Here is a 16,593-nt window from a genome sequence, read left to right as displayed (position 1 = left end):
ATAAATTTAAGATACATGTAGACAAATTTTCCATGTATTGCATCGTCGGATATCTTCAGGTGATCTCGTCTTCTACTCAAGTAAAGTTAAGTAAAAGACGAGATCACCAGTTGGTATCAGACGTTGCATATATTGAAACATTTTAGTGATAATTTAACTTTGACATTATCACAGGGACTGTCGAGATCTATAAAATCGAATACTGCTATCATTTCAGTTAGAATTATCTCCCTTGACATAAAACTGCTAATAAAAAATATTCTGGCTAAACTTAATTGACAAATTACCGTGTCTCACTAAAAATTTTACTCAATACTGAGTTAATAATAAGTTTTCGTATCTGAAACCTTTGATCGATACTGAATATGTCTGCAATGACAAAATCACATAACAAATATTTGGAGCAAATTACCTAAAATTCTTTTTCGTTTGTTCTTAAAAAAAAAAAAAACAACATTGCAGTAACACACCAATCCGTATTATCTTGGGTGATCTACAAACATATCAATTCTATCGTTATTATTAAGACTGTTTAAGGGTTTAAATATAAAATTACAGTGTAGTAACATTGGGTACTAAATAACATTTCGTTTCGTAATTTATTAAGAAAACCAACTTGCAATCATTTTGCACTTGGAATCTACCCAATTTGACGCCAAAACATGCTTGCAAGGACATGGTGATACTGGGTTTTGGTAGAATTTTTAAAGTCCAGTGGGCAGAAAAATGTTGGATGCATTTCAATCTGCGGTATCGAAAAGCACTGTGTCTCTTATTCAATGATGCAAATGAAGTTTAGTGCAGGATTAGTCATGATTTCCTGTGTGAGAAAAGAGCAGGTAATATGAGCCTAATTGTAAACTGCATTAGTCCGAGATATCTAACGTTTTCAAGGCTTTTTTCACGATTGTGATAATTCACGTGCCAGGAAAAAGTTTTCTTGGCACGTGAAATATATCAAAATCGTGAAAAAAAAGCCCGGAAAAGTCAGATATTCCGGATTAAGGATGCATATGAAGTATTTGATAGCAAGCCAACGGATAAAGCCATGTGAGATAAAGCGATATAAAAGTGCTTTTTACAGGAGTTACATATATAATTGCAAGTTTATCCACGCACAAACATGGAAGTGCATGTATTATGTAAAACACTGAAAAGAAATTCCGATTCTAAATTTAACATGCATGGGTTATCGATTTTGATAAATCAAAAAATTATACAATTCAGCAAGATTCTTCAATACGCGTGTTTCTTTGCTGCTTCATAATTAGAAATATGTGCTTGAACACTGTATAGTGATGTTGGAATGGCGCTGCCTTTGCGATGTCTTTACATGTATAACCAGCGCTCTCAAGTATAATTGCAGCTACGTTAGTATTGCATGCTCGAATCTATGGTAGGGCATTCTGGAAAAAAATACTGTAAATTTTCCCCGAATTTAAAAGATAGGAGCGAAATGTGATTCAGATTGCTAAAAAATAAAAATAAACAACAGTACCACACTAGACTATTTCAAAATAAGTGTTCAATGATTTTTCAAAACTCTTATATATATGCTTATTGTATTTTCGACCTCAGCATTAACAGAGATTAAAGGGAAAGTGATGTTATTTCCGATGTGAAGTCCATCGACTAGCTTTTATCATTCTGAAATGAGCCCCCCTCCCCCCCCCCCCAAAAAAAAAAGGTCTGCACTTCCTTTTTTTTAATAATAGATCGAATCAGTAAAATAGACGACTGCCTCAGAAATCTATAATTCTGTGCTTTTATGGTTCTAGCGCACAGCTCACCTATTTTTTGAGAAGAAATGTTTGTATATATTTACTGTTGATTTTTTTTTTAAATTCATAAAACACACGGATGTAGCAGGTAACAGAAGTTCAAAGATGCCAGGTTATCGAATGTAAAAAAAAATATTTTTGGCTGACTTTGGAACAATGATACATGCATTGTGTGAAACGAAAATATATTTTATTTGTCCTTGATAAAATAATTTTAAAAAATGAAGAATTTTCATGAATTGATATCATTCCTTCATTATATTATAATAATCATCTCAATTACACCCAAGAAAGCTTTCATATACAACTATAATCGAGCTTAATGACAATTTGTCTTGCTTATCAATATTAAATAACTTTTTCGCAAGAATAATATCTCGCAAAAGATAATTGTTCTGCAGTGCTTTATCCTACAATTTTTGGATTTTCAAAATAGTAACTTATGTTTATTTACAAACAAATTAATCAAAATCAATATGTTTCTAATGATGGTTTATTTGAAATTGTAGTTTTGTCTGTAAAAATACTAAGTCAAAAATTTCATAGGAGAAGCTCATAGGACGTTCGTGTCTAAGAGCATTTAAAGGGTCATCAGATGGACTTTAACTAGGGATGGGTATCGGCAAAAATTTCGTATCGTGATATATCACGATTTTTTCCCAAAAATATCACAATAAATCGTGATATTTTTACACACAATTTTTACTACAATTTCAAACGAATTTCCATAATATTCCTTGAAAACATGGTATAAAAACATAACTTCACTTTTTAAGTTTTCACTATTTCAATATAAAAGTGTTTTGATGCCGTTGTTTAACTGTTTTCATTTTTTTTTTACACTTCCTGTAATTGTCATTCAATAGTTTGAACAAATAAATCAATAATTTCCGGAATTTATAGTTATGTACCAAATACCGGTATTTTAGTCTCCGTATCAAGATACATGTATGTATCACGCAATAAAAAATCGCGATATACCGGTATACCGATAAAATCGCGCATACCTAACTTTAACTAAATCTTACCCTACTCTTTTTTTACATTGTACAGTACTAGTTGTGCTACAGTTATACCTTATGCTATCTATTCTTGTCAAAACTGTACAATATTGAGTAGGCCGTTTTAATTTAAAACAAGGAGATGAGCGAATAAGGCGAGCGAAATGCATATGGTGCCACAAATATGAAGATGAAAAATTAAATCTCAATTATATCAAAAAGTTCTTTGAAATTTCATCTAACATTAATGGATACTTTATGTGAATTGAAATCTCCACAACTTGCAAAAATGATGAAAAATCACACGAAGATTGAAATTATTTGTGTATGAAATGGCATACACACACCAAATAGGGCAAAACGATCATTTTCTCACATTATTTTTTTTTAAAGGTCTATCCCCAACATTCGTATCCGAAAAATACCTAAGTCCATTTAGTCAAGGGTCACGATTTAAAGGCCAATATTTATCAGGTGCTGTGTATGCGTAGTGGTTTATACGGAAGCCGGTTGGTGCCAGGTAGAAAACATATTTTATCTGGCGGCCGCCAAATAATTATCTGGCGGCCGCCACATAAATAACTGGCGACTGCCAAATAATTTTCTGGCGGCCGCCAGATAACTTAAGCGGCCGCCAGAAAAGTTATCTGGCGGCCGCCAGAAAATTATTTGGCGACCGCCAGGATAATTATTTGGCGGCCGCCTGATAAAATATTTTTCTACCTGGCACCTACCGGCTTCCGTAGGTTTACGTGCAAGTCTCAAACTTAAGGAAAATATACTCAGAATTTGTATTACCAGGTCTTGAACCCTAAGCATGCCACACTAATTATTAGAAAAAAGTTGAGAGTTTACTTTAAGATATTTTTGCTTTAATGCTAATAATTTTCCAAAAGAAATCCAATTTGTAATTGAAAATGCATACAATTTCAGCATACCATGCGGAAAGAAACTTGACAGGAATGCCATATATATTGAAAATTTCAAATTATGAAAGAATGGTTACCGAAGGTTTTTACATTAATTTACCCTATAAAGAGTAATCACTCTTATCAGTTGGTCAGTGAACCTGAATATGTTTTTTAAGTCTGAATGCAGCCCCCTTTATATGAAAGGAAAATTGCCATGTTGACTACCATTTACGGTGGATCGAAACTGCAAGTGCGCTTGCGTAATTTGGAATTCTGGGAAAATGATGTACACGACTTGTTATAAAGAAACTCGTACTATTTGCTCCAACCAGAGGGCGTGCTTCTTCACGCACACTTTCTGAACAAAGACACGACCTCAATATATCTATAGACTGCATTGTTCTTTGTCCTTCTCAACATAGATTGTACTAAGCTGGAAATATGATACTATGAAAAATTTCAGTGCTTCTTTTAAAGATGAGAAGTTTATACATGTATGTAGAGCACATTTTTAATACTTCATACAGTATATATAACTTCAGTCGCCGTTGCAAGTTCACGGTTATGTGTGTATTCCTCTGGATGCCATCTATCAATACCTTGCATAAGACATGTGCAGGTCGGATTTCACATAATAATTCACTTGCCACAAAGGTCCCAAAACAGTGATAATCTCTTTAATATTGAAAGTTATGAAAACATCAGACACACTACATTCTTATAATTTACATGATGATAGACGTGTAAGTGCCGCTTGTGCACGTGAACAGCGACTACAGATGAGAAACTGACCACAGTAGAACTGCGATAGTTGAGAGAAAATGCGCGGATTTATAATAGACAGCCCCACCCCCCCACCCCCATCAGAGAGAGTAAGCGAGATGGAATCCAATATGTTAAATCTAGTTTTGCTTTGATGATAGGCATCATCAGTTACATTTTAAGGTAAAGTACTGCATGTATAAAATATTTGAATTTCTATTACTTAATTTATTTTGGAAGCAATTCTTTTCTTTCCTAATAACACTACAATGGACGCTTAAATAGAAATTGATTTAAATTTACATGAAATATGCACCCTTACCCCTTCCTCAGTCATGCATTTCCTCGAACCTCCAGGATTAAAAACTTTTATCTAATAATAATTAAAACAATCTGACCCAAAGTCTACCTTCTTTTAAAGCATCATAATCTGTATCATTTATAGTATATAAGAGTAAAAATGAAAATTTACACATTCGTCAACGTTCAATGATTGGAATTTTAGTGGCTTTGTTCACTTCTGAGACGAACCTCTGATGTCCGCGCCCGAGAGAAACTAATTGAAGGTCATCATAATGATCACAATGTAGTCTAACTAAAATTTATTCCATGCTTTATTATTTATTATGCACAGCATTATGTTACAATTAAATAATAAAAAAATATATATATATATTAGGCGAATTTTAACTTTGATTACAATGATTTTTAAGGAACATGATGGATAAAACAAATCATCACAAAACAAGAGGGAAACTTTTTGTATTCCAGTGGCTGACTCAGCTTTTTTAAAAAAAAACTTACCTTGCGTTTTGGTTATGTGAAGTGTCAAACGCAATTTTGTGAAAATCATCTTAACGATATTACTCAAAATACATATAAAACTTGAATCAGTGAGATTTTTTTTTTGTCGAAAGCCTCATACGGAATCAATAGTGAGCGGACGAAGCCGATCACAAAAATCTCTAATTAAGGATGGAGAACTTGTAAAAATGGATAAAGAACGCGTGAGTGTTGGATTTCTTGTGGCCAATGTCCGTACTTATGTAAAAATTGTAGAAATAACGTTTGTTATATAAATTCAGGCATATTTGAGTCGATATGTCAGTTGAAGTGAAGACCGTCACCGGTTCTATATTTACACCGGTTTTCCAGAAGTTTTCTAGGGTAGGTATATATAGGATCTCCCATGATTTGTAGTTGGATATGATTTTTATCCAACGAGTTGTGTGTTTTTTATCCCCGAGCCTTGGCGAGGGGATAAAAACACACAACGAGTTGGATAAAAGTCATATCCAACTACAAATCATGGGAGATTCTTTTTATCCCATGTTTAATACTTCACAACCAATGTTTTACACTGTTTTATATAGGACTCCACTTTATTTTACTTCATCGCGCTAACGCAAAAACTATTGTGACGTCACAACTGTGGATTATGAAAAAATTATCCAATGAGTCATATCCACGGGATGAAGGGGTAAACATGGGATAAATAGTTGTAGTCCACCACAGACTCTTCTTTCATATAGTATGCTAGTTTACTACGATATAATAACTATTATTGTATAGTAGTAAAATAAAATACTGCATGAAATAAGCGCCTGTGGTAGACAAGTGTATATTTCATTTTGTTTGAATAGTTGCTCCCGACTGCCAAAAACATTGTCAACAGAAAATAAATCTTTCAAAGATCTTTAAAATTGTGAAAAATATTCAACATTCCGTGAAAAGTGTTTAATAAACAAATCAGAAGAAGAAAAAGAAATATACACTGAAATTTTTCATTTCAAACGAAGTTCTTAGCAGAATCATGTAAATATGCGGTAATAAATGCGGGACTTGTAAATTGCTTTGGAAATGAAAGTTTTAGCTTTTGATCGAGTTATTGTATGGAATTCGGGTTTGTGTGTACGATACATGGGTATCAAGTGCGTAAAGCTTCTATTTCATTAAATTGAATATGTAAGTGTTTTTTTTTTTTTTCCTATTTTTTTCCCTAAAACCGTATTCTGGGACAATAACATAACTGATTAAAAATGTATGCCTAAATTTTGAAAAAACAATACAAACAATTTCACATGCAATATTATTTTAACTTACCCCGAGCAATTTTGTTCAGAGATACCGAGAAGAACTCCTACGATACATGCATAAGAGCATAAATACTCATTAAGATAATACAGTGTATACAAAAAAGATTTTTTGTTCTAAATATATAACATCACATACAATAAATGCTTATATCTTTAGGAAATGTGTTTCAAGGCCATTGGGACACGCAAAGGACATCTTAACAAAAGCGTAGATGAAAATGATATGCAGTAATTACATGTAGAAGATATCACAGGACGAAAGACCATCTTTAAGCAATCGCTTAATGGTGGCTTAATGGTAGCTTAATGGTGGCTTATAGAAGTTAATTCCTTTAAGCCACCATTAAGCCACCATTAAGCTGCAGCTTCTAGGTGCTTAATGTCCAAACTTCATTAAGCTACCTTTAAGCTGCAGCTTAATGGTGACTTAATGTCCAAACTTAATTAAACCACCTTAACGCTTCCAGTGTCAAGTCTTTAAACTAACTTGTTAAGTTTGAAGTTGTTTCAGTATCATTTACGGAAATACTTATTCAATTCATAATTTTTTTTCTCGCTATTTCTAACATCTTTGTCAATGCGTATAAACTCGGGAACTGAGAACAGCTTCACCAAATGCCTTAAAATTTTCGCTCCCTAAAATCAGTTTGTTTGAATACTTGTTTTAAAATTATTTTTATCCATAAATACATAATATATATTCATTTTTTAAAAAATCACATATTTTGCTTTCGTGTTTAGAGAGCCACGTTCCACTGCCGAATTCATAGGAAATGTAATTAGAGTCATTTTCTTCTGGAATATCTCTAAGTCTCTTAATTTTTCTTTGGGTAGAGAAATGTTTAAGATATAAAAAAAAATATATAGGTATAGATTATATTGCCAATCTTTGAATTAATTCATGAATAATTTGAATTAATTCGTGCTTAAGTGTCATTATTTTTTCCTTTCTTTTAAAATACTGTAGAAGTAAGAATTTATTTAAAATAATGCAGAAGTAAGAATTTATTTAAAATAATGCAGAAGTAAGAATTGATCAAAATATAGTCGGTCTTCAATGATTGTTACTTCAAAATCAATTTTCAGAAGAACAGCCGATCAGGATCAGATTAAACAGGGTATCCGGCCAGATTTATACACATTGAGAAGCGGGGTAAAATAATCAGTGTACAGTATATCGACTAGTTAGACAATAGACCTTAATTAGATGTCCCCACCAGTCCCCGGTCAATTAACAGGAAACTATACACGGGAACGTACAGTGACAGATTTTGATGATCTATTTTTTACAAAACTTAAAATTTACGCAAGCATATAACAAATTAGAAATTATGATTGTACACAAAAAGACAATTGTTTTGATACCCATGATGATATGATGAAATGTTACAAAAATATTTTATAACTTAATTGTTAAGCAAAGATTGTCAAAAATCGTAAATATCCGCAGCATATTTATAAGAACTATTATCTGTTTTTTCCCAATCGTTCTCTTTCGATGATATATTCCTTTTTAATAACAAATTTTTGTTATATCTGTTGAATTTCAATCTTTTCATGCTTATAAATCTGCGAATATCAGAACGAGGAATTCAGTTACTTAAAATCAAAAAGTTGTTTCACACCATCACACCGAACTCCGGTCCACGGCTAAGAAATATTAACGTAATATAAAACTTTATCAAAATTTCTATTTTCAATATATATATATATATATATATATATATATATATATATATATATATATATATATATATATATATATATATATATATATATATATATATATATAATTATTCGTATTTTTGATTAATAAATACAAACATCAGGAAAAAAATACATGTAGGGTACCTGTAACCATTCCAAACAAGTTTTTTTTTAAATAATAAAGGTTTTATATTCCGCTTCAATTTCAACAGCCGCGATAGCTCAGTATTTAAAGCGTTCGCCCTCCAATCTAAAGGTCGTGGGATCGAATCCTGCTGGGAATGCTTTTTTTTTTCATTTATTTTTTTTTTTTAAATTTTCTTTCTTTTACATTATTTTCACTGAATTAACAAATGTATAAACTCGACATTTATAATTTTTGTGAAGAAATCATTATAAAAATAATATTTAACCCGTAAAAGCAGTTTTATCGACTGCGTAATGGTGACTTAATGGTGGCTTAAAGGTGGTTTAATGGTAGCTTAATGGAGTTTGAACATTAAGCACCTATACGTCTGGCTTAATGGTGGCTTAATGGTGACTTAATGATTGTCTAGAAGCTACCATTAAGCACCTATAAGCCACCATTAAGCTACCTTTGAGCATCCATTAAGGACTTTGAGTTGGCTTAATGGTAACTTAATGGTGGTGTATTTATTACTTAAATGTAGCTTAAAGGTGCTTAATGGTGACTTAAAGACGACCATTAAACCATCATTAAGGACCTTTAAGCCACCATTAAGCCAAACTTAAAGGAAGTGTTTCATCTTGTGTATACATGTATATATATATATATATATATATATATATATATATATATATATATATATATATATATATATATATATATATATATATATATATATATATATATATATATATATATATATATGTATTCAGTTTTATACACATTTTCATTAAAAGAAGTACTGTGATTAATAAATTTTGATCAAATATAAACTTTCTTGGAATGTCTAAAAGACGTGAAGAGTATACTTATCAAAATAAATTTACTTCATCATTGAATGAGTGTCTGATAGAATTCGTCTGTAATTAATATTGAAAAGGGCTTGATTTCAGAATAAATGTGTAAATTACTTAATTATCTCGGGTTGTAAATAATCCTGAATTTTATATTCATTATCGGGAAATTAGTTAATTGCCTAAGAAAATTGTCTATTGAAATATTTGTTTACATTGTATCAAAGATAATAATCATATCTCTTACCAGACAGATAATTGAAATCTGAACAGTATACCGTTACGACTATCTTACCTTTTGTCAGACGACTGGTTCCTCAGTTGGAACTACTATAAATACACGTTTTATTTGTTAAAATTAAAACCCCAACAAAACCAATGTGTAGCACTACAAACTATACTCTATTTACATTTTGAATTTTGATGTTGAAAACTTAAGAAATATGAAAATATGAAGAGAATCTGGACCACCGCGAGTCATGTCCGGTACGTCGGGTGTACTCTGGCGATCTGCTTGAATATGATTAAAGTAGGAATTGATATAAGTGTTGACACTAACCTTCACACATATGAAAAAGTCATGTAAATCCAAAGACACGTCCACTTCAACACCCCTCCAATATTAAAAAGAAACTGGTCTATGTGCACTTTCCAAAGAAAACTTTATAATTAGAAGTCCAAGTGTAGTTGTGTACATGTACTAGTGTAGCAGATATTATTTCAAGTAATTTGTATAAGATAGTAGTTTTTTTTAACACGTTAGGATAGAAGAATCGAAGCCTCAGATTGATTTTCTAATACATGTTTCAACTTTTAAATTGTTGTTAACTTGTAAAAAAAAAAAATAAATAAATAAATAAATTGTAATAGTAGATATTGATATTGAAAATAAATAATATCAGGTGTACATGTAACATGCAACGAGGAGATGACATTTTTGTTTCAAACAAAATGACACATCTGTTACCGAATTTCATGTTTTATCAGTTGAAAGACACATAAAAATATACTCTATATACTATAAATGCTTTAAATATAGATGAAACAGCAGTTGGATTAAAAATGAAATAAATACTTTTTAACAAGGGATGGTTCAATGAAATTTTAATAATCAACCAGATTAAGTATCATGGTATACAGAGAAAAAAAAAGTTTTTTGGAATGTATAACCGTACTTGCAGTAATGAGCGTCAAACAAAAATAATGAGTGATATGAAGTAGTTCCTTAAAATACTGTATATCACCGTTATGTCATCCACTTTAAAAGTGGTACAAATTCATAATATCACAAGTTGCACATGTCTTGCTGACCACTTCAGTTAAGGAGTTTTGCAATCAGCTACAAAAAATATCACTCAAGTGCATACAATAAGGAAAAGCCCCATTAAAAGTATTCAGTTTTATAGTTATAATGATGGGCGAGTAGAAAGAAAGATCAAGTTTATGTAAACATTTTAGTTGCAGTTGATTTTGTGCGTTCATGTATGATTATAATACATTTTTATAACATTATTACAAGGACCGTGTTTTCACCCTTATTTTTTTTAAATCAAAAAAATTCTCTCTCTCTTTCTCTCTCTCTCTCTCTCCAAATCACTCTTAATTAGGTTATCTGGCTGATTAAAAATCATAAAACGAAGGAATGATGCTTAATGCTGTGAAGAATTTAATTACCAAGCCATCTACTTGCATATGCCAACTGTAAGTCATAACGATATGAGTAGTATAAGGCGCCTAGATAGCCGGGTCAACTGAGTGCACTTTTGGGCCCCTGGGGGGTGGCCGGGTCAACTCAGTGCACCCCGAGGTCAAGGTCAGAGATCTGGAAAAACCTGCACGCGCTCAGCACTCACCTGGAAAAACCTAGCCATTATGACGTCATACACTGTATAAGTATTGCATGTGTCTGACTTGAAGCTCATTCTGTTGTCACTTCCATCAGCTGTTGACATGGATTCTGCTATGAAAAAACTGTTACATGCCCAGCAACTGATGAGATGGAGAAGACGGGCCAAAGAGTTAGAAAGAATTATTTACAACAATAAACACAGAGAATTAGCGCTCAGAAAAAGAAATGCGAGAATATTAGAGAGTACCCAGAGAGCCCAAGTCCAGCAAGAACAACAAAGGACTGTGTCGGATGAAGAACCACACTCATCAACCCATTCACCACCCCAGAAGCCAAAGGCCATTTCCCAATACTATCAAGTGAGACTGAAACAAGCCAAGCATTCCAGAAAATTTAAAGCGCATGAAGATGTCTACAGTGTGAATTTTAAGGAATTTCCAGAGGAGGAAAACAGAGGCTTTGTTCGACGATTATTTAGAGACATGCTGCAAAATGTCAAATATGAAATGCAGTGTAATCCTAACGATTACCTACGCCTGAACATACGCCATCCTTCTCTGGATTCCGACATTTGGTACGAGTTTACGCAATGTCAACATTTAAACGAGGACGTCATTTTAGACAAAATAGAAGCCGTGCAACAATCCAAGAAGGATTTTAAACTGGGAGACGGGGCCATGGAATTCGACATGTTTCGGGTCAAGTATCCGGAAGGGAGTGGTGGAGACAAAACTAAACATCTGATGGTCAACAAGGAGAGTTTTAAGAAGGAAAAAAGAAGTATCGTTCAGACCGACAATCCCTGGGATAAGTTTTGTTTAGCTAGGGCCATCGTAGTCACCCGGTTATACAGTGAAAAACCTGAACATCCAGACCCCGAATGGGAAAAACGATGGAAACGCATGAGGTTAGAAGATGTAAGAGCTAATGACCAGAAAAACGAAGCTATAGCCCTCATGGAACAAGCCGGGTGTGATATCCATCGGCCTTGTGGACCCGAAGAATGGGGGAAATTACAACAGGTGTTAACCCCTCGCTATCGATTGAAAATATTTCAGTTCAAGTCCACCTCCTCTAAACTCACCTTAGAACCCATTTACAAAGGCTGCGGAGATGGAACTTATTTGAATGTCCTGTTAGACGACCAGCATTACGATGCCATCATATCTATGCCTGGTGTGACGGGCAATCAATACTACTGTGATCATTGCGACGTGGGCTACAGTCATATTGAACACCATCGTACCCAGTGTCCTCACCGATGTTCCTTTTGTTTAACCGACACTCCCTGCCCTCCAGACGGGAGCCGCATTCAATGTAGCCAGTGCCAGGGATTTTTTCAGAGTAGGACTTGCTACGAAAACCATCTACAGCCTCACAGTATGAATACGGCCACCACCGTATGCAGTTTAATGGGACGATGTAGGCACTGTCAGAAATGGATGCCTAAAAAATTACTCCCTCATCACCATTGCGGAGGACAGAAACAGTGTAAGATCTGTAAGAAAACCGTAGACACGGATCATCAGTGCTACGTTCAACTCAAGCCCGAGAAAAAGAAGAAGAAGGGCAAAGAGACCTTACAGTTCTACATCTATTTCGATTTCGAATGTACGCAGGAAACCGGCATCCACGTCCCTAACCTGTGTGTGGCACACCGCGTATGTCAACATTGCGGTCACTTACCCATAGAAGATCCCTGTCCTCACTGTCGACACATGGGACCCCGTCAACACGTGTTCCGAGGGCCAGAGACCTTAAGGCAGTTCATGGACTGGTTATTACAACCCACTACAGGAAATAATAATTCCGCCTTATTACACGACGAGGCCATCATCATCGCCCACAATTTCAAAGGATACGACGGACAGTTCATTTTAAATTACCTGGTTCATTCCGCCTGCCTGAAACCTACCGTCATCATGAACGGCAGTAAAATCTTATCCATGCAAATCTGCGGACTGAAATTCATCGATTCCTATAATTTTTTACCTTTTGCCCTGTCCAAGATGCCCTCTGCTTTCGGATTCACCGAACTGAAGAAAGGATATTTTCCACACTTTTTTAATACGGAACACAACCAGAATTACGTGGGGCCTTATCCACCGGCAGCTTACTACAATCCCGACGACATGTCTATAAGTGGACGACAGGCTTTTTACCGATGGTACGAACAACAAGCCGGAAAAGTGTTTGACTTCCAGAAGGAATTTTTAGAGTACTGTGTCTCGGACGTCGATATTTTACGACGATGCTGTGCTCAGTTTAGAGCCACCCTCAAGAGCTTGGTCCATGTAGACCCCTTCCAGGAATCCATCACTTTTGCCAGTGCGGCCAATTTAGCCTACCGTCGAGGATTCATGCCCAAAGAGACCATTGCCATCATTCCCAACCTGGGGTATCAGCCTGCGCGTCGATATTCCGCCAAAGCCTGTCGGTGGTTAAGCTGGATGAGTCACCAGACCGGACACAACATCCAACATGCTAGAAACGGGGGAGAAGTCAAGATCGGAAGTTATACCGTCGACGGATACCAGGAAGCCACTCGCACCGTCTACGAATTTTACGGATGCTATTGGCACGGATGCCCCACCTGCTATCCGAATTTACAGACCGAAAGTCATCCTCACCGGACCCAATTTACCTATGAACAATTACACCAGGAAACTTTAAGACGGAGTTCTGTTTTAGAGGAAATGGGGTACTCCCTCCGTAGCATCTGGGAGCACGAATTCGATCAACAGGTACAAAGAGAGGTAACTCTACAGAATTATGTACGAGACCTGGACATTCCAGATCCTTTGAACCCCCGAGACGCCCTGTACGGAGGTCGGACCAATGCCACTAAATTATATTGTGAGGAGGGGGACATGAGATACGTGGACGTCTGTTCCTTATACCCTTACGTATTAAAACACAGACCTTTTCCCCTAGGCCATCCTCAGATCATAACAGACCAATTCCAGGACGTGAGAACTTATTTCGGCCTCATTCACTGTCGGGTCTTACCCCCCCGAGGCCTCTATCACCCCGTTTTACCTTATCGCACGGGAGGCAAGTTATTGTTTCCCTTATGTCGAACGTGTGCGGAACGACAGGACTCTACCTCTAAACATCGATGTCAACACGCAGACCAGGAACGCAGTCTTACGGGTACCTGGGTGACTACAGAATTACATAAAGCCCTGGACATGGGATATACCTTAGAGCGGATTTACGAAGTTTGGCATTTTTCACAAAGCAGTCGAGATTTATTCAGATCTTACATCGATACCTTCTTAAAGATCAAACAGGAAGCTTCTGGATTCCCACCTGATTGTCAGACGGAGGAACAGAAACTAGATTACATTCGTAAAGTCTTAGACAGAGAAGGGATCAGGATGGACCTGTTAAGTATAGAAAAAAATCCGGTGCTAAGAACGATAGCCAAACTCTTTTTAAATTGCTTGTGGGGAAAATTCGCTCAACGCCTGTTATTACCTAAAACTCGATACTTGACCGAAGAACAGGAACTACAGCAACTCTTACAAGATTCGACCATTGACATCAAAGGGATAGAACTCTTAGAAAATAAAGAGCAGGCCGAATCGGACATGATGCTGGTCAATTATCAAGAGAAACAGGAATTCGTGGAAGAGTGTCCCTTCGGAAACGTGGTACTGGCCTGTTTCACTACCGCCCATGCCCGATTACACCTCTACGAGACTTTACAACCTTTGGGAGATCGGGTCCTTTATTTCGACACGGACAGTATCATATACCAACATGAGGAGGGACAATTTAATCCTACCCTTGGCAACAGTTTAGGAGAATGGACAGACGAATTAGACGGGGACCACATTATCAAATTCATGTCAGGAGGCCCCAAAAATTATGCTTACCTCACCGCCAAGGGAAAATCCATGTGTAAAGTCAAAGGATTGACTCTCAATTATCGGGCCTCTCAGATCGTGTCACCAGAGACTTTAGAAAAAATGCTCCAGAAAGAAATTGACGAAATCCAAGTCTCGTATCCCTACAAAATACAGAGGACTCGTCAACATGAAGTCAAGACAATACCTTTAGAAAAACAATATAGAATTGTCTATGATAAGAGACAATTGATGGAAGATTATAACACTTTACCTTATGGTTATTAAAAAAAACAAAACAAAACTGTATTTTTAAGTGTTGTTGTTATTTTATGGGGAAAACCCCCCAAAAAAATGAGGGGTTATAAAAAGGGGGGAAAAATAATATAACACTTCAGTCATGGCTGGTGTTGATAAGGAGCCAGACTACCTTCCTGTTTACCCTAAATATGCTCTGCTCTTAAAGAGAGAAGCTACCTTTGATGATCGATGGCCCGATTCTTTAAAAGGATTAATATCCGACCTAGCCAAAGCCGGATTTTATTACAGAGGAGTGAGTGATAAGACCATCTGTTTTCATTGTGGTATGACTTTAAACCTCTGGGAACCTACAGACGATCCTTATGTAGAACATGCTTATTGGAACCCTAATTGTCCCTACATCAATACCTATAAAGGACGTGAGTGGGTGATGATCGTATTCATTAACCATTTACTCCGGGTGGGATACAAACCTTCACCTGAAATCAAACCTCTACTAGACCAAACCTCTACAGAGATCCAGGCCACAGGAAAATGTCACATTTGTTTAGAGAGAGAATTACAAATGGCTTTACTCCCTTGCGGACACGTATGTTGCTGTTATTTATGTGCTCCCACCTTCCGGTATTGCCCCATCTGTCGATCCGATGTGAAGAGAACTCAACGTATATTTCTGTGTTGAATAAAAAGGATTGAAACCCTATTTTTCTCTTCATTTGTCATCATGCAACCTGAGGAGACACTCCCGTCTTTTCAATTGAAACACGAATTTACCATGGTGGTAGCAGGACCTTCTAAATCGGGAAAAACGGAATTTGTCAAGAAATTGGTGGAAAATTTACATTGGATTACCCCCTTGCCACAAAAAATTGTCTGGTGTTATCGGGAATGGCAACCTGCTTACACTACTTTAACAGATCGGGTCTCCTTCATTCGAAATATTCCAGAAGACGATGAGAAATTAGTGGGCAATATAACTATTCCTCACTTACTCATTTTTGACGACATGATGGGAGGAAAAGCCATCGAATCGATCGTGGATTGGTTTACCCGTAAAGCGCATCATCGGAATACCAGTGTGATTTACATCACTCAGAACTTATTTGATCGGGCACCACAACATCGCACCATTAGTTTGAATGCTCATTATTTAGTGTTGTTTAAAAATCCCAGAGACAAATCTCAAATCAGTGTCTTGAGTCGACAGTTGGCCTTACCACATTTGATGTCGGCCTATCAAGAAGCCACCAGTGTTCCTCACGGGTATCTCCTGGTGGACTTGAATCCACAGACCCCAGACGAATACAGATTGAGAAGTCGATTGTTTGAATGGTTGACTGTACACATGCCACAAGAGTATAAATAAAAATGTACCAACATTACACTTGTCATT

General features: G+C 35.7%; 1 protein-coding gene across 1 annotated transcript; it reads left to right on the top strand.

The window, feature by feature from the left end:
• The first annotated feature begins 11,189 nt into the window (after nucleotides 1–11,189).
• On the top strand, nucleotides 11,190–15,227 carry LOC133200521 (uncharacterized). Its single transcript, XM_061336308.1, has one exon. It carries the CDS (start codon nucleotides 11,190–11,192, stop codon nucleotides 15,225–15,227), a length of 4,038 nt encoding a protein of 1,345 aa, XP_061192292.1.
• Nucleotides 15,228–16,593: the final 1,366 nt, after the last annotated feature.

Source organism: Saccostrea echinata, unplaced genomic scaffold, assembly GCF_033153115.1.
Source record: "Saccostrea echinata isolate AGI-Se365-2 ecotype Australia unplaced genomic scaffold, CSIRO_AGI_Sech_v1 ptg000040l, whole genome shotgun sequence".
NCBI classification, from domain to species: domain Eukaryota; kingdom Metazoa; phylum Mollusca; class Bivalvia; order Ostreida; family Ostreidae; genus Saccostrea; species Saccostrea echinata.
This window is presented reverse-complemented; position numbering and strand designations above follow the sequence as displayed.